The following is an 18,085-nucleotide window of genomic DNA, read 5'->3' as shown; positions in this document are numbered from 1 at the left end:
AATGTCATCACACACTGTCCTCAGTATCTCTCTTGCACACGTCACTCTTCTTAGCATTCTTTATAGAGTAAGACTTGGTGGGAACACAGCCTCTTCTTCTTTCTCTAGTGTCACAGCCATAGCTCGAAGTGTGTTGTACTTGCACTGCCCAGTGAGACGGAAGCTAGCTCAGGTGGCATTTGAGCATTTGATGTATGTAGCTGCTCTAAATTGAGATGTCTATAGATATAAAATGTACAGCATTCAGAGAATTCCAGCATTAGGGAAGCTAAGATAAAGATAAGGCCAGCCTGGGCTGCATAACACACCGCTGTCTCTGAAATACTTAAAAAAGCGGGGCTGGTAAATAGCTCAGAGAAGTTAGGCACTTGCTGTCAACCCCGACAAGCTGCGTGACTGATCCCCAGAGCCCACGGGCTGGAGGTAGAGGCCCAGCCTCTGAAAGTTGTCTCTGACCTTCCTAACTTGCCGTGGCACACTCATGCCCACACACACATATACAAGTAAGTAAGTAAAAGAAAGTTTAAATGTTAAAACAAGAATTTTTCCAAAAAATTTTATGCTATTTGTTGGAAAGGTAATATTTTCGACATTATTGCATTTTTAAATTTATTATTAAAACTAATTTAATGAGTTTCTTCCACTTCTTAGTCAAAATCTAAGGAGTTCTGGGTTATAGCCTATGACACATTACATACCCAGCATGTGCGAAGGCCTGAGCTCAATCCCAGTAACCACACAATTAAGATGCAGTGCTAAGCCAAGGATAATGACTCACAGCTGTAGTCAAGTATCCGGGGAGCTGGAACTGGAGAGTCGCTGTGGTTTAAGGCCAGCCTGCTCTACACAGCAAGTTCCAGGCCAGCCAGGGCTGTATTGGTAAGATCTTGTCTCAAAAGAAAAAAGAAGAAAAATGTTTTTACTACTAAAATAGGGAAGGTTCCAATTTATGAATGTTGTGTTGCCATTCTTCTTGAGACTCAGTATGTATGTAGACAAGGGTGACCTTGAGCAAGCGTGCTTTTCTGCTGGGCTCAAGACTAAACCTGGCCTCCTGCATGCTCCGTCACCCAAACCCATGTCACTTACATCGTGGTGTCTGGTGTGGTGTTCTCACCCGCGGGCTTCTGGTTTCCATCTCTATGGGGAGTCACCATGACCACGGCAGCCTAGCGTGTGTGCAGTACACTTGAGCTTCTCTCAGTTTTAGAAAACATCATTTTTAGTTTCATCTTACTTGTCAGGTTTAAGGATGATGGCCAGCTTTTGTTGACTGCTAGCTCTGTCGAGGACTGTCCCCAGCACTCATGGACATGGATGGAGGAGGTGCTGCTGGTGCCCTTCACTGTTCACACCAAGGCAGAGAAAGCCACCTAGAGTCCTGAGTGTCCTAAGATGTTAGCACCAGAGCGTGCCATCTCCCACAGGTGGCATGTCTGAGAGACTGCCATCAGGAGCCCTGGAACAGCCTTCCTGGATCCAGCTGAGGCCACATCCCTGTGCTGCAGCTTCTAAGTCACAGTGTTTACAGTGTCATTCCTAAGAAAGCATGGAACAATCTTAGACCAGAGCTGGGACACAAGTGATTACTAGAAAGCGAGCACTTACCACTCTGGGCAGGACCCGCCCTTTTTGCCTTCGAAAATAGACATACTGAGGGCCACCATACAATCCTTCTCAGCAGCAGGCTGCGGGGACTGCTCTGTGGTTTCTTTGTTAGTTGGAATTTATAGGTCAGATCTCATCACTCTGCCAAGTACAATAAACACTCCTTCAGCTGGAATCTTAGTTTATAATGTTACTATTTCCCTTCTAGATGCCCTAAAAGTAACTAGTTCACAAGGGTGAATCAGAATCCTAACTTCTAACTGCCAGGCAGTGTGCTTTGTAGATCATAGCTGGATAAGAACACAGGCCACTCTGTAATGAGCTCGGATTTGTAGACTGGAAACTGGGTGATATCAGCCCTCCCTCTAGCCAGCCTAGGAGTTATGGGTCAAATGGTGAAGTCTGTGTGACATGTTCAACAATGCTATGTTTTTATTGCTTAACATGTGAACACAATACATGATGTAAAGAAATACAGTCCATGATTTTTATGACCTATGAACTTCCTTTACTTCATTCCTAGGAATATAGCTGAACAGTTACAGAGAAGAAAAACATTGGCAACCTACAAATACCTGCTTTGGTTATCCAGTCTAATTAGGTTAGATGTAATCAATTCCATCTGAGCAAACTGAACATGATTTGTACTGTCCCTCAGCTGTATGCTTTTAGTAGCGTGCATGCAGACCTGTCTAACGTGGCACAGCTGGTGTGATTCTCTTTGCTGGGGTGAGAGAGGAAGGGGGATTGAAAACTGGTTTTAGAGGCTTCTGGGGACTTGTGATTTCTGAGCCTGCACCTATGAAATTTCAAGGAAATTGTTCAAATTTTGCCACCTATAGATTAGTTTTGGTTTTCTGTAGACATTGGACTCTGGTCTGAACTGTTGCTTTTCAACAGTGCACTCTGACATAAGCAGGTAGCTCCCTTCTGCAGAAATGCAAAGCAGGGTGGTACTGGATGAGTACGTGGCATGTTAACGTGTTCAGAGGCCACTCTAAGCACTGCAGTCTCATATTGTCTAGTCAGCAGGAGGATGGAGACTCCCAGGAAGTGACTTGCTCAGCCATGCAGCTGTCACTGCAAAGGATCCACCTACCATATCAGTGATCCAAAATAAGGGTAGTGACGGCATGATGCCTGGACGAGTGTCTGTCGGTGACAGAACCGTGTCCTGAAGCCTCCTGACTTTCACTCCTACCCCAGAGAAAGAACTGCTCAGATGTGCAGGAGGACCTCAGAACTCTGTGGTTCCTGTCCCTGTACGTGCTCCTGCCTCTTCCCTCTCCAGCTCTTCTCACAAGTCAGGAGGAACTCATTGGCCTGTCTGTTAAACTGCAGTGCACATAGCTTTGTCAAGTCTGTCCGATGTTCTGCGTAAATGGAGAACATTCCTTTGTGGCCTTTCATGCCTCACTGTTTCACTCAGTGCTTTAGGGTTTCGTCCATGTTGGAGCCTAGAGCTGCACTCACTTTGGTTTATAGCTGAATAATATTTCACGGTGTCAGCATCACTTTTTTAGTCACTATCAACTGCTGAACATTTGGTTTGCTTCTACATTTTAGTATTTTGTAAATAATAACTGCTGTAAATATTTGAGGGCATTTTTCCCAGTTCTAAGTAAATTGCACATAGGAGTAAAGGAGAGGGGAGGGAAAGGTAGGGGATGGGAGGAAAGAGGACTAGATATCAGCTTCTTGAGGAATCAAGGTGTTCCTCCAGAAACACTTAAGGGCCCTAGTTCTCCCACCTTCTCTGCAGTACTTGTTACTGCCTGAGTACAATTGTCTGCTGTGTGTGCAGTGGCCCTGGCTGTGCCGTGTGTGCAGTGGCCCTGGCTGTGCTGTGTGTGCAGTAGCCCTGGCTGTGCTGTGTGTGCAGTAGCCCTGGCTGTGCCGTGTGTGCAGTAGCCCTGGCTCTGCTGTGTGTGCAGTGGCCCTGGCTGTGCTGTGTGTGCAGTAGCCCTGACTCTGCTGTGTGTGCAGTAGCCCTGGCTCTGCTGTGTGTGCAGTGGCCCTGACTCTGCTGTGTGTGTGCAGTAGCCCTGACTGTGCTGTATGTGCAGTGGCCCTGACTCTGCTGTGTGTGTGCAGTGGCCCTGACTCTGCTGTGTGTGTGCAGTAGCCCTGGCTGTGCTGTGTGTGCAGTGGCCCTGACTCTGCTGTGTGTGCAGTGGCCCTGGCTGTGCTGTGTGTGCAGTAGCCCTGGCTGTGCTGTGTGTGCAGTGGCCCTGACTCTGCTGTGTGTGCAGTGGCCCTGCCTCTGCTGTGTGTGCAGTGGCCCTGACTCTGCTGTGTATGCAGTGGCCCTGGCTGTACTGTGTGTGCAGTGGCCCTGACTCTGCTGTGTGTGCAGTGGCCCTGGCTGTGCTGTGTGTGTAGTAGCCCTGGCTGTGCTGTGTGTGCAGTGGCTCTGACTCTGCTGTGTATGCAGTGGCCCTGACTCTGCTGTGTGTGCAATGGCTCTGACTTTGCTGTGTGTGCAGTGGCCCTGGCTGTGCTGTGAGTGCAGTAGCACTGGCCTTGCTGCGTGCCATGGCACTGGCTGTGCTATGTGCAGTGGCCCTGGCTGTGCTGTGTGTGCAGTAGCACTGGCTGTGCTGTGTGCGGTGGCACTGGCTGTACTATGTGTGCAGTGGCACTGGCTGTGCTGAGGTTTAACTTCCCTCTAGCCGGTGATACAACATCTTTCCTGATGTACATTGGTCATTTGTCTCTAGAGAAATGTCTGTTCAGACGTTTTGCTCATTTTTAAAAGATTCATTGTCATTTATGTATGTCTTCTTCTGTATGTGCATGATTCTCCACACAGACCAAAAGAGAATATCAGATGCCTGCAGTTGTAGGTGGTTGGGGGCTGCCTGATGTGGGTGCTGAGGATAGAACTTGGGTTCTCTGGAAGAGCATCATGTGCTCTTAAACATTCAGCCATCTCTCTAGCCCTCCTTTGCCCACTTTAAAATTGGATTAATTATTTTTTGTACTTGTAAAAGTTATAATGTTCTTTATTGTAAACTATGTGTATCTGCATCTTTTTTTCCTATTCTGAGAGAGGTTGTTTGTTACTTTTCGTGATGGTGTCTTGATGGACAAAGGTTTGTGTTTGAGTAAAGTTGCTGCATCTACTTTACCCTCTGTTGCTGTGTATTTGATATCTTGCCTAAGACCCGGTTGCCTAACATCACAAAGTTTTCACCCATGTTTTCTTCTGAAAGCATCATAGTTTTATCTTCTAGACCTGTGATCCACTTTGAGTTAATTTTCTAATTTGGTATACGATACAGTACAATTATATCTTTTGTCCATGTGTATGTTTAAAAGACCCATTTCCTCACTAAATCACCTGTTCCTTGTCAAAAGAAATCAACTGACCATAAATTATGAGTTTCATTCTACATTCTTGGTGTGTGTGTGTGTGTGTGTGTGTTCCATGTGTGTATAGTGTGTCTATGGAAACCAGAGAAGAAGTTGGTCTCCTGGAGCTAGACTCACAGACAGTTGTGAACCGCCTGACATGGGTGCTGGGAACTGAGTCAGGACTAGTGAGAGAGCAGCTAGAGCTCTGAACTGCTGAGGCATCTCTCCTGCCCATTCCTGCTGCTGCTGTTGTCCTTGTTCTTGTTTGTAGCCAAGGCTCTGTGTAGCCCTGACTGTCCTAGAACTCACAGACATTAGACAGCCTCTGCCTCCCAAATTCTGAGACCTTTTTGGGTTTCTTAATTTTATTCCATTGCTCTGTATGCCTGGCTATCTAGCAGGACCTCACTGTCCTGATGATACCACTGCTATATAGTAGCTTTTTAAATGCCAGTGAGACCTCCAACTTCTTTTTCAAGACCCTTCTTGTCATTTGGATTTCCTGCATTATGAGTTTAGGTCAGTTTTATGAGTCTATTAAAAGAATGGCAAAGAAAAGCTAACTGGAATTTGGTGTGGATAGCATCAATTTGTAGGTCAGTTTGTCATCACAGCAATAGTATTTTCAGATCCATGAACTGAGTAGTTTCCATTGATTTGAGTCTCCAACCTGGGGAATACAATGCCTCCCTAGCATATACAAAGCCCTAAGTTTAATAGGAAAGACTTCATAAAACTGGGTATGGTGGTACAAATGTAATCCCTGTGCAAGAGAGCGAGCAATGAAAGAACCAGGGGCCATCTTCATGCACATAGTAAGTCTGAAGCCATCCTGGGCAATATGAGGCTCAGTCAAAAATAAGTCTCTGGTGTTTTGTTTTTGTCTTTTTAGTGATGGTCTATAGTTTTCTGTACCCACACCATGTGTGTCTTTTATTACTGACCTTTTGTCCTTATATAACCTTTCTAAGCTCAAGTATTACCTTTGATGAGCATGTGGGGATGTGGGGATGGATTTCTTAGGGTTTTCTGCATCCAAGATAATGTCACTTATAATAGAAATAGCTTTTACTTCATTTTCAGTCTGGATGTCTTTGGTTTAACTCTTGCCTGATTCCTAAAGCTAGAATCCCTGGAATAGTGTTAAAATAAGAGTGTCAGGAATATGTATCCTGTCTTGTTCCTGATCTTAAGCTAAATGATGTTAGCTGTGAGCTTTCATAAATGCCCTTATCAAACTAAAGATGCCTCCCTCTATAGCCAGTTTGATTTTTTTTTTTTTTTAACTTTTCAGTACTAAAAGGCTGCAAATCCTGGCAAGAGCTTTTTCTTTGTACCTAATCTAACAATGTCATCTCTCCTTTTTTTTTTTTTTTTTAATTTTGAGACAAAATCTCATTGGTAGCTTAGGCTGGTCTAGAGCATTTTACATGGTCCAGGCTGACCTGTAATTCACAGTGTTCCTCCTCAGCTTCCCAAAAGCTAAGTAAGAGCTGCTATGTCACAGACTCTGAGAGTATGATTTTTATTCTTTATTCTGTTCATTCGATGTGAACTGTGACTTTTTATGTGCTAAGTTAGTGTTTTAGTGTTTATATAATTTGTTTATGGATATTTTATCAACAGTTGGGTATGTTGACTGTTTTCTCTGATTAGAGAAAGTCAGATATGGAGCCCCAAACATCTGCAAAGAATTGTTTGCTTAAATGCTTTGATTTTGGGAGGAGGGTTTAAAAAAAAAAAAAACCTAAGCAATAAAACAAAAACAAACCAAATGCTGCCAGGTGGTGGGGTTCACACTTTTATTCCCAGCAGTGGAGAGGCAGGGACAGGCAGATCTCTGTGAATTCAAGGCTAGTCTGGTCTACACAGAAGGCTCCAGGATACCCAGAGCTATACAGAGAAACCCTGTCCCCCTCTCTAAAAAAAAAACCAAAAAAAAAGGAAGGAAGGAAGGAAGGAAGGAAGGAAGGAAGGAAGGAAGGAAGACAACAAGAAGAAGCATGTGACTATTTTGAATATCTTATCTGGAAATTCTATAAATCTTATATTTTAGTAAAATATTTTTTGTTATTCTAAAAAATAAATCTAAGCAGGAGACTGTTAGGTCATAGGTAAGAGACACAGCCAGAATGCTCATCAGAAGAGCTGCCCACTTGCATTCCCCGATGTCCTAGCCGGCCAGGCGTCATCCCTGACAGCTCAGGGTTGCAGTGAGCGTGTGTCATGTCCCCTGATTAGGCTGAGCATCTTTCCATGTGTAGTATTTGCCATCTGAAACAAAGCATCTATTCAACATTTTACACAGTTCTATAAATTAATGTTTGTCTTATCATTGAGCTGTAAGTTCTCTTGGTGTGTGTGCGCGTGCGCGTGCGCGTGCGTGTGCGTGTGTGTGTGTGTGTGTGTGTGTGTGTGTGTGTGTCAGAGACAGACAGACATACAACATGTATGTGCCCTCAGGCATGTGAAGAGGACAGCCTGTGGGAATCAGTCCTTTGCTTCTACCACGTAGGTTGTGGGAATCTAACTCAGATGATCAGCTTGGCCGCAAGTGCCTTTACCCACTAGTCATCTGCTTGGCCTGAGGTTTGGTTTCTTATTCTGAGTCTGAGTTTATAGAGATAAACATTTGGGGGATATTTTTTTCCTGTCTTTGACTTACATTTTCATTTCCTTAACAGTGCCTTTGAAGAACAGCCATTCTTTATTTATTCTTTTTTTTTTGTTAACATTTGTGTATAGCATTCTGCCTGCATGTATGCCTGCAGGTCAGAAGAGGGCACTAGAGCTCTTTAAAGATGGTTGTGAGCCACCAAGTGGTTGCTAGGAATTGAACTTGGGACCTCTGGAAGAACATCCAGTGCTCTTAACCTCTGAGCCCTCTCTGCAGACCCTCATTCTTAATTTTAATGACATCCAACTAATTGTTTTCTTTTGTCTTTTTCCCACGCACTTCCCCCTCCTTCTCTTCCCTTATTTTTGTGGAATGACTTGGGCTTCTCTGTTCTGTTTTGGTTTGATTTAATCAGGGTCTCTATTATAGCCTAGGCTGCCTTAGAACTCCTAGTGTAGTTCAAGCTGGCTTTCAGCCATCATCCTGCCTTCTCCAGAATGCTGGGATAATAGATCTGCACTGTTACCTGTCGATATTTCATGCTTTTTTTGTGCCCTAGTTAAGTCAAGTTGTTATCTCAAGGTCAGGTGTTCTTTCATACTTTTTCCTAAAGCTTATTGGGTTTAGATGGATTCAATGGTTGGTTGGTCGGTTGTTAAGTTTATGATCGGCCCAGGGTCTTGAACCTGCTAGGCAAGCACTCACACACAACTACTGAGCTGTATTCTAATCTCTAAAGCTTTATGGTTCTAGATTTTGTATTATGTTGCATGACCTACATCTATGTAACTCCCATGTATGATGTGAGATAAATGTCTCATGTTATTATCAGTTGTTCTAGCACCTTTTTTTTTTTTACCTTGACCACTTCCTCCTCTTTCAGGAGTTCTTGTCACATGTGTTAGGTCCCCTGAAGGTTTCCTACAAGTACCCCACATTTTAGGCTTTTTCTTTGTTCTTTAATTTGTGTTCCATTTTCACAGCTTCTATCTCTGTATCTTCAGATTAACTATTAACTAGACTTTCCTGTTGTGCCATCTCATCTGCTGTGAATTTTGTCCACTATGTCTTTATTTCAGACATTGTACTGTTTATCTCTAGAAGTTTCATTTTGATCTTTTACAGCTTCTTTGAACCACCATCCTGCCTTCTCCAGAATGCTGGCATAATAGGTCTGTAAAACATAGCTGTCTAGAAGTTAATTGCCAGCAAAGAAGGGAGGTTATCACATGGAGACAGCTTCTGTGCTGATGTTTGGGTGTCTTAACCTATTTTCTGTTGTTAGAAACATCTTAGGCTAACTTATAAAGAAAATAGATTTCTTTTGCTCACCATTCTAGAAGTGAAAGAACCTGATGTCAGTCAGCATCTGCTTGGCATTGGCGAGGGCCTCCTGCAGTGTCACCCATGGCAGAGGGCAACAGTGTTCAAAGTATCCTGGCTCAGGGGTTTCTCCTCTTCTTATAAAGCCTCTATCTGGATCAGGGCCTCAGTCGCGACGCTTTCACTGGAGTCTGTCACCACCCGGTGTGTAATTCCACCCTTTTACTGCCTCCTCTGGAGTTTTGGTGGGCACATTAAAGCAGGAACCCTCGGTGTACCTCTCCATGGCTCACCTCCTGTGCTTACCTAGAGGAAGTTCCGTCACCCCTCCCTCCATGTTGGGCTTCTTCAACCCAACCAGACTCTGTTGGGCTCGCCAGCAGGGAGCCCTACCTGCAGTCCTCCTCCTCCTCCTCCTCCTCCTCCTCCTCCTCCTCCTCCTCCTCCTCCTCCTCCTCCTCCTCGTGAACTCCAAACTTAGCTGCAATCCAGTAATGCCAGAGGCCTCTTTGCTCTTAAATTTTATTTTTCTTTTCTTTTTGTAACTTACTCATTTAATGTATGAGTACACTGTAGCTGTCTTCAGACACACCAGAAAAGGGCATCGGATCCCATTACAGATATTTGTGAGCCACCATGTGGTGGCTGGAAATCGAACTCAGGACCTCTGGAAAGAACAGTCGGTCCTCTTAACCACTGAGCAGTCTCTCCAGCCCTCAGATTCTGTTTCTTACAGTATATACTTTAGAGCTCAGGCTCAGTCTCCAGACTGTCTTGTGACAGTGACAAGGGACTGAGATTGGTTGGTCCAGTCCCTCTCAATGGTGGTGAGGCAACAGAAATAGACCAAGGTACTGAAAGGAGTCTGTCCATTTAGGTGTAATTCTCAGAGTGATTTCATGGTGCCTCCTATTGCCTGGAAACATCCGAGAGGCCTAACATCCTTTGTGGGAAACAGGTTAAATCAAAGGGTGGCAGGTGCTAGGGGTTTTGGTGATACAAATCCCTTCTAAACCTTGCACTGCTGGGCAGTTCTTTGAAGAAGCAAAAGCAGACTATGTTGGGAAATAACTGCAAGTTTGTGTCTTTAGTTCATCCTGTGTTTATCTGCAATGTTTCCTGATTCGCTCCCTATGTTGAGCAAAGGCTGGGTGGGGTGGAACTGGAGGGAAGTAGTGAAAACTGTTGGTCCCTCCCCATGTACTCATCCCTTCTGGAATCTTCTGATTCACAAGTCAGAAGGGCTATGCTCATAGTTTATGGCGTAAGAAGGTGTTCTTCAAATAGTATACTTAAAAGACATCCTCAGTCCATCCCCAGCAGCACATGCTTTGCTTAAACACACCTACCTTGGAGCTAGCCCTGATGCATAGGCCAGTATGCTAGCACTGGACATGCAAGCAAGAGGGTCTGAAGTTCAAGGTCATCCTCAGCTACATAGAGAGTCCCTAAAACATGATATTTGAGGGCATGAGGAGGAGATACATGATTCTAAGAACATTCTGCCAACCAGACTATCCTAGTTAGAGTAACTGTTGCTGCGATAGAACACCATAAGCAAAAGCAAGTTGGGGAGGAAAAAGTTTATTTGGCTTACATGTCTACATCATTGAAGGAAGTCAAGAGAGAAATTTAGACAGGGCAGGAACTTGGAGGCAGGAGCTGATGCAGAGGCCATGGAGGGATGCTGCTTACTGGCTTGTTCTCCATGGCTTGCCCAGCCTCCTTTCTTACAGAACCCAGGAGCACCAGCTCAGGGATGGCACCACCCACAATAGGTTAGGCTCTCCCATTTCTGTAACTAATTAAGCGAATGCCCTACAGGCTTGCCTACAGTCAGATCGTATGGAGGTTTTTCTTAATTGAGGTTCCCTTCTCTCAGATGACTTTAGTTTGTGTCAAGTAGCTATGAAAGTGTCCAGCACACAGGGGAAAGGGGATATTATTAGAGGCTGTATAAGTGATGGGAACCTCTGTGTTCATCTTTGGAGGGTGTCAGAGGACTAGAAACAAATCTGACAAGAAGGAGCAAGCCAGGACCAGCTCAGGGAAGACCTGTCTCCAGGCTCTCTCCCAGGTTCTTCTTTGTTTGTGACTGGATGGGCCTCTGGGGTCAGAATTACAGCTTACTGGGAGAGGCAGAGGATTAAACAGAATGGAATTTCCCTTTGATAAGGAGAAGCCAAAAATTAATGAATCAGTTGATTTTGTTGTTGTAGTTCCTATGGTTTCCTTTTCTGTACAAGTATTTTTTTAACTGAGAAATTACATAACAAGACATTAACATTCACAGAGTACAAATTATCAGCTGATTATTTTTAGGCCCAGTTTATCAGCCATTTCAGATAAGAACTTCCCTTGGCTAAGTAGTAGCTCTCACTGACCTGAGGGAAGGTGGGACACCCCACTGCACATTGAGGCTTTTTAACACCCCCTTTAAGGAATGCTGGAAGAAAGTTTAGGACGACTGTGTCTGCAAACTTGGTGGGAAGGGGTCCTGTGTATCCCAGGATGCCATGAACCCACTCTGTAGCCAAGTCATCTTGAACGTTTGCTCCTCCTACCTCCACCTCTCCGGGTTTGGGATTACAGGAGTACACGACCTCACCTAGAGTATATGGACTGGGGATACAACTCAGGAACTTATATATGACAGGCAGACACCCTAGAAACAGAGCCATATCCCCAGCCAATCTGCAAACTTGTATTGACCTAGCAGCGTGAGAGAATTCAGAGCTTTGCAGAATATGGAAGATCTGAGGTAAAGGAGCAGCACATACGGGGCCAAGTGGAATATGAGCCTCTAAAGAGGCTCTTAGAGGCAGGGAGCCTCTGAAGTAACATAGTGAGTCTCCTTGGGATTTGCTCATAGCCAGTCCAAACCTTTTCCTCTCTGGAGGAGGATCCTTTCCCATTCATGCCTGGGATTGGTGCTAGTCAGTAGACTGCTAAGACCGCCCTGTAACCATTTCTGGCACTAAGAAAGCATCACTCCAGGCCAGTGCAAGTTTTCCTTCCTACCCTTTGTCTGCCAGACAGCTCAGCATGGGACTGTTGGACTATTTAAGTGACATCACAGTGAAGACTAGGAACTCTGCATGTCCTTGAGCTCTGTGGCTGAGAACTAGATCGAGGGGTTGACGTCCAATGAGGGAACACTGTGCAAAAGCAGACACCATTTTGACACCAAGAAGGGCAGATGACCTCAGATAGGATGAGATAAAGTGCATGTGGCTCCTGCCACTCCACAGCATCAGCAGTACCTAGGAAGTTGCTAGAAACATGCTGCAGGAGCTTACTGGATCAGAAACTCTAGAGTGAGCAGCTAAAATTTGAGATGTTCGTCTTCTGAGAGGTTTGGACCTCTTTCTTTCAATTATTCATATTCTCATTTCTTCATTCTCACCATCTCCCTTTCCCCTGCCCTTCCCTCCTTCTCTTCCTCCCTTCTCGCTTCCCCAAATTGACTACCTATATATTGTACCCATAATATCCATAATCATGTGGCAGTGATATCAGCCACAGTTTTCCTTGTTAAAACTAATGTGAATTTTTGATTTGGGTTTAGGGGTGTGTGTGTTCACTTCAGGTAGAGGGGTGAACCCAGCACCTGATAAATACTAACTATGTGTGTGTGCGCGCACACATGCGTATGTGTGTGAGGATGTGCACCATAACCACTTACACATTTAAGACAGGTTGTTGCCTTGTAGCCCAGGCTGACCTTGAACTCATGATCTTGTATCAGCCTCCCTAGTGTTGAGGTTACAAGTATACATTACCACATTCAGCTTTATACTGACTTTAAAAGAAGCTTTGAGCCAGGTGCAGTGGTACACAGCTATAATCCCAGCTACTTGAGAAGCTGAAGGAGGAGTTGGCCTCAGAGCCAACCAGGGCATTTTGATAAACATTTCTGAGTAGCTCAGACCTTTTGATGGTCTACAAGTGAAGATGAGCTCTTCCTCCCAAACTTAAGCGCTTAAGTCATCTTACAGCAACGTGGTTGGTGTCAGTGCCCCTGACGTAGCCAGTTAAAAATGGCAGATTTGAGAGTCTAAGCTAACTTTAGGCACCATTGTTCTGGATGAGAGGTAATACTGAAATCCCCAGCCATGGAACTGAGACCTACTCAGATGGTGCACCTGAGCTCACAAGAGGGCACAGGATAAGTGGCTGCTGAGTCATGGCAGACATGATTGTGGGGTGAGGACTTTCATTCCAGCCTGAGAAATGTATGTTCAAGAGAGTTGACCTTTGCAGATGGACCACCCATAGGAAGCTTATCTCAGCTTCCCCTGGTCTGCCATTCCCAGAGTAGGTCTTGGTGATGCTTCATCAGGCATTGATGCAGTAAAACTGGAGCAAGATGAAGCCATGGTACACGTTTTAAAAACTAAATTGTTTCCATCTCCCTTAGGTGTGCTATTATAGCCTGCTGGTGATCTGCTTGCTTGGCATGGTTAAGACCCCAGGTCTAAGCCCCAGAACTGGAAAACTGTTTGCTGTGGCACTGTATGGTTCCATTTCCTTCTCTCTGTGGTGGGGTGGGGGTGGTTGTGCTTTGGTTGTCTTTATTGACAAGGTCTTACACTCCATATAGCCCAGGTTAAACTTGAACTTGGTATAAAATCCTTCTGCTTTAGATACCCAAGTACTGGGATTATACACATAAGCCATCATGACCAGATAATAGCAGAGTTTTATTCTTTTGGTTCAGTTTTGGTTTTTGAGACAGATTATAACCTAGGATAGCTTTGAATCCCTGAGCCTCCTCCCAAACACTGGGGCTCCAATACTGTACCGGAACACCTGGCTAATTATAACTTTTTAACACTCTTACCTTGCAAAATAAGTATTTGGCAACAGGGCTGAAAAATGGCTTGACAGTTAAAAGCACATGCTGCTCTTACAGAAGATCTGAGTTTGGTTCCTAGTACCCACATCTGGCAGTTCACTATGTCTGTCACTCCTGCTCTGTGGGGTTTGGTGCCCACTTTAGCCTCCTCAGACACAGACACTCGAATACACATACACAACATAGACATACATATACACATAATTTAAAATAAAAATACCTTTCTTAAATTGGTAACTTAAAACTGCCTGCTCTATTATTGATGACTTTGTTTTACATTTTTTAAGATTCAGTCTCACTGTGTAGCCCAGGCTAGCCTTAAGTTCACAGTGATTCTTCTGCCTCTGCCTTCAAATTATAGGCATGAGCCACCAGACCCAATAATATTTTTTCTGGGTATTATTTCTCCAATGAGGCAGGACATAGCACAGCAGGAAGTAGTTCCTTCCATGTGAATCCAGCCATTAAGACATTATCTTAAAGACTAGAAATACACTTTGCTTAGAAGAACAAACAAAAAAACATATTGAATGTGAGACTCAATTACACATCCTTTTTTTTTTTTTAAGGCTAAATATACAAATAAGAAGTTGGGGAAGAGGGAATGTTTCCTTTTTTTTTTTTTTAAGGATTTATTTATTATATGTAAGTACACTATAGCTGTCTTCAGACACCAGAAGAGGACATCAGATCTCTTTATGGATGGTTGTGAGCCACCATGCGGGTGATGGGATTTGAACTCATGACCTTTGGAAGAGCAGTCAGTGCTCTTACCCACTGAGCCATCTCTCTAGCCCCTCAATTACACATTCTTGAGTGACTGAGCCAACCATACTGTGAAGACTTGTGAAGACTTTCCAACAGGGAAGACTGGAAACGTCCCATGCAAAATGGGATTGCCAAAGCCATCCCACCCTCAGACACACAGCGGGGCCAGTCAAACAAGGACTTGGTCCTTTTAATGAGGCCATGGCTTCCTGAGGCAAAACCCAATCAATTCTGAGATGACAGACAGAAAAGTTAGTTTTAAAATTACTGCCCACTAGAAAAAGTTGTTAAGCTTCAGACCAGGAAGCTACTGTCAGGTTTTTGTGCCCTGCTGACAAGGCACCCATAAAAACAAAAATGTAAGTACCATATGTTGAAATAGACTTTGAACTGCATTTGCTACCCCAAGACACAGAGATCATGTTGGGAAACCTCAGGGTGAGGGCTGTAGTGGGTGTGGAAGCACCAAGGTAACTGTCAGTCCCAGATGCAAACCAGAGTGACCTGGGTCACTTTAAAACTAGACATGTTCTAAAGCTCCCTGGGCTGAGAACCATCGTTGGAAGGGAATTCTCTTATCTCTGCAGTTGTTCATATTAAAAAACTGCACACTCCTCCCTCCCTCCAGCCTCTCGCTCCTCCTAGGGTCCCCCTTGCTCCTCATTGGGTTCTGGAGCACAGTGGAGAGGGTGGTTTCTGCAGTTCCCACCCATGAGACCTCTGAGAAGTAGAGACTGGTCTCTTTTACTCTCTGCTACATCTAAGACTTAAAAGTAACCAAGAACAGAACTGTATGTGGTGAGCCAGCATCTATGCTGTGGAAGGCTCTTCTGCCTGCCCTGCCTGCCTGCCCTGCCCTGCCCTGCCCTGCCCTGCCTGCCTTGTCTGAAGCATTTGATCATGTTTATTCATTCTTCTGAATTCTTGGTAACACCCTCCTTTAGTGTCTTCCCTAAAGAGAAATTATTTATTTCATGTATTTGAGTATGTTATCGCTGTCTTCAGACACACCAGAAAAGGGCATTGGATCCCCACTACAGGTGGCTGTGAGCCACCATGTGGTTGCTGGGATTTGAACTCCGGACCTCTGGAAGAGCCGTCGGTGCTTTTAACAACTGAGCCCTCTCTCCGGCCCCCTTGCCTTTAGTCTTAAGGCTCTTCTATAACAAGCTGAATCTCTGTCAAGCTGAATCTCTGTGTGTCCCAGAGTACTCAGTGCATCAACTCCATTGGCAATGGAAGAAGACCAGGTGTCTGTCCACAAGGGGTCTTCCCAAGCATCCTCTCCTCCCACCATCCTAGAGAAAGCGAGTTGCCTCTGCTTGTCCCACCCTGGAGTTGAGGAGACCGTATACTCTACCTACAACATCCCTACAGAGAGTGCACTACTCAAAAATGCTCCAAGAAGTTCTGGGTTTTAATTACATTCGTTTGGGTTTGGTATGGTTTTCTTAAATAGGATCTTTCTATATAGCCTTTCTATATAGGCCTGAACCTTGCTGTCCCCCTGCCTCAGCCTCCAGCCTGTTGGGATCATAGGCAAATACTACCAGCTTGGCTCTTAGGACATTTTTTTTTAAGATTTATTATTTCATGTGTATGAATGCTTTCCTTGCATGTATGTATGTGTACCACATAAGTGTCTGGTGCCCTTGAAGGTCAGAAGAAGGTACTGGGGGTCCCTGGAACTGAAGTTGCAAATAGTTGTGAGCCACGAAGAGTAGAGGACTAGGAACCAGCCCTGTGCCCTCTGCATTAGCAGCTGTGCTCTCGCTCTCTCGGCTACCTCAGTGGCCCCTTTAAGGAGCGGATCTCCAAGCCACGTTTCTGACTTCTATTCAGTGAACTGTTGTCCTTATAGTGCAGTGGGTGAAGAGGGGGGGATTATCCATGACAGTTTCTAAAGGACATAGTTCTACCTTATTTCACATGCCAGTTCATGTCTGACCAGCCCTTCTAGTCCTCATTCCTAGATGTACTGAGAATACTCTTGCATAGACTTTTTTTTAATCTTCACAGGTAGTTAAGGTTTAATAGGAATTAAACCAACAAAGAGACTGAGCTGACCCAAATCCCGAATACAAGGTAGCTCCCCTCTCAGTAGTCAGAGGGCTGTGGCTTCTGCTAACTCTCTGTGTGCATCAGGATCCACCATCAAGGCCAGTAGCCTGCTGTCCAGAGCAAGAGAGGCTAATGGCCCTGCTGATAAACAATGCAGGATCTAAGTTAAGAGAGGGTGAGATCTGCCCATAGCAGTACAAGTAGAACAGGAAGGGAAATCCCCTTGTGATGGAAAGGAAGTAGAGATTTTCATCTGCAGAAAACAGCGAGAGTAAAATAATGGTGTTCAGATGCCTACAGGGTTACCATGGAGGGGGCAGAACTAGGCCAGTGAGTGGAATTCTAGAGAAACCTGTGTGACAGTTAGTTGTACTAACAGGGAAGTGTGCTGTCTTGTGGGCTTCAAGTCACCACAGGATCCAACCCAGAGCCTCTGGTGCATTACAGGGACACAAGTCCTGCAGGAAGTCTGGACTTTTCCGCTGAGCAATTCTGGAGTTTTCCAGTTAAGGACACTGGGTTTGGGTTTGTTGGGTGTCCAGAAGAAGTGCAGCCCATTTTCTGAGATGGTTCCCATTCTCCTGTATCCTTTTCTGGAAAAAAAAATCAAATGAAATTACTACTTCTTTCTCTGTGCTTTTTACTTCTAGCTCTGGACAGTCTTGGCTTCTGGGAAGATGTGAGAAGAATTATCTTGGGCTCAGAGCTGATTACAGGGTTCCCCTGGACCTTCAAGGTGCCAGGCCTGCCCCAGTACCTGCAGAGCCTTACCAAACTAGCCATCCCTGAAGTGTGGGCATCGATGGCTGAAGCCGAAGGGCAGGCGACTGCTGTTCCTCTCTCCTTCTCTCGGCTTCTGGAGTCCTCCTTTCCTGAAGTGCGCTTGCTAGCCCTGGACACCCTGCTGGAAAGAGCAACATCCTCTGAACAGGGACAGAAGGAGCCACCTCTCTTGCTCTACAGTATGGGAGAAGAGTTTCTGCTGCTGGCAATGAAGGAAAACCACCCAGGATGTTTCTGCAGGGTAGGCTCTCTGCTGCACTGACGCCCCTCTGCCCCACATTTTCAAAACCACCAGGAAACTGCAAATAAGAAGAGCAAGTCAAGCCTGTACTGTCTGGGGCAACAGACGTCAGCTTAGCATCCCAAAGATCAGGGCTCTCTATGTTGTTTGGCTTTATGTATAAAAGAGCCCTAAGATGCCAGTGGTACTTGTAAAGATTCATTGGTCATAGGTCAAGCCACTCTGTCTTTAGGAAAGATCATTGAAAATTAGCTGTGGGGTGGAGAGATAGCGCTGTGGGTAGTGCTTGCCACACAAGCCTGAGGACCAAAGTTCAGACCTCTATGCCAGCTGGGTATGGCAGCCCACCTGTTATGCCAGATGGGGTCCCTGGGGAAAGCTGGATGGAGAGGTTGGCCAAACAGTGAGCTCTAAGGGCAGTGGAAGACCACAGAGAATGGTGAAGGGGAGCAACCGGTGTCATTCTTTA

At 45.1% G+C, this 18,085-nt stretch overlaps 1 protein-coding gene across 2 annotated transcripts in view; it reads left to right on the top strand.

Moving 5' to 3' along the window:
- Thada (THADA armadillo repeat containing) overlaps positions 1 to 18,085 on the top strand; it is a 295,912-nt gene that overhangs the window by 231,954 nt on the left and 45,873 nt on the right. For both annotated transcript variants that reach the window (XM_052186487.1, XM_052186488.1), the window contains one exon: positions 17,243 to 17,616. In XM_052186487.1, the coding sequence (XP_052042447.1) occupies positions 17,243 to 17,616 (374 nt within the window). The remainder of the gene's footprint in view (positions 1 to 17,242; positions 17,617 to 18,085) is intronic.

Source organism: Apodemus sylvaticus, chromosome 6, assembly GCF_947179515.1.
Source record: "Apodemus sylvaticus chromosome 6, mApoSyl1.1, whole genome shotgun sequence".
Lineage (NCBI taxonomy): Eukaryota > Metazoa > Chordata > Mammalia > Rodentia > Muridae > Apodemus > Apodemus sylvaticus.
Note: the sequence above shows the minus strand (reverse complement) of the source record. Positions and strands in the feature narration are given on the sequence as shown.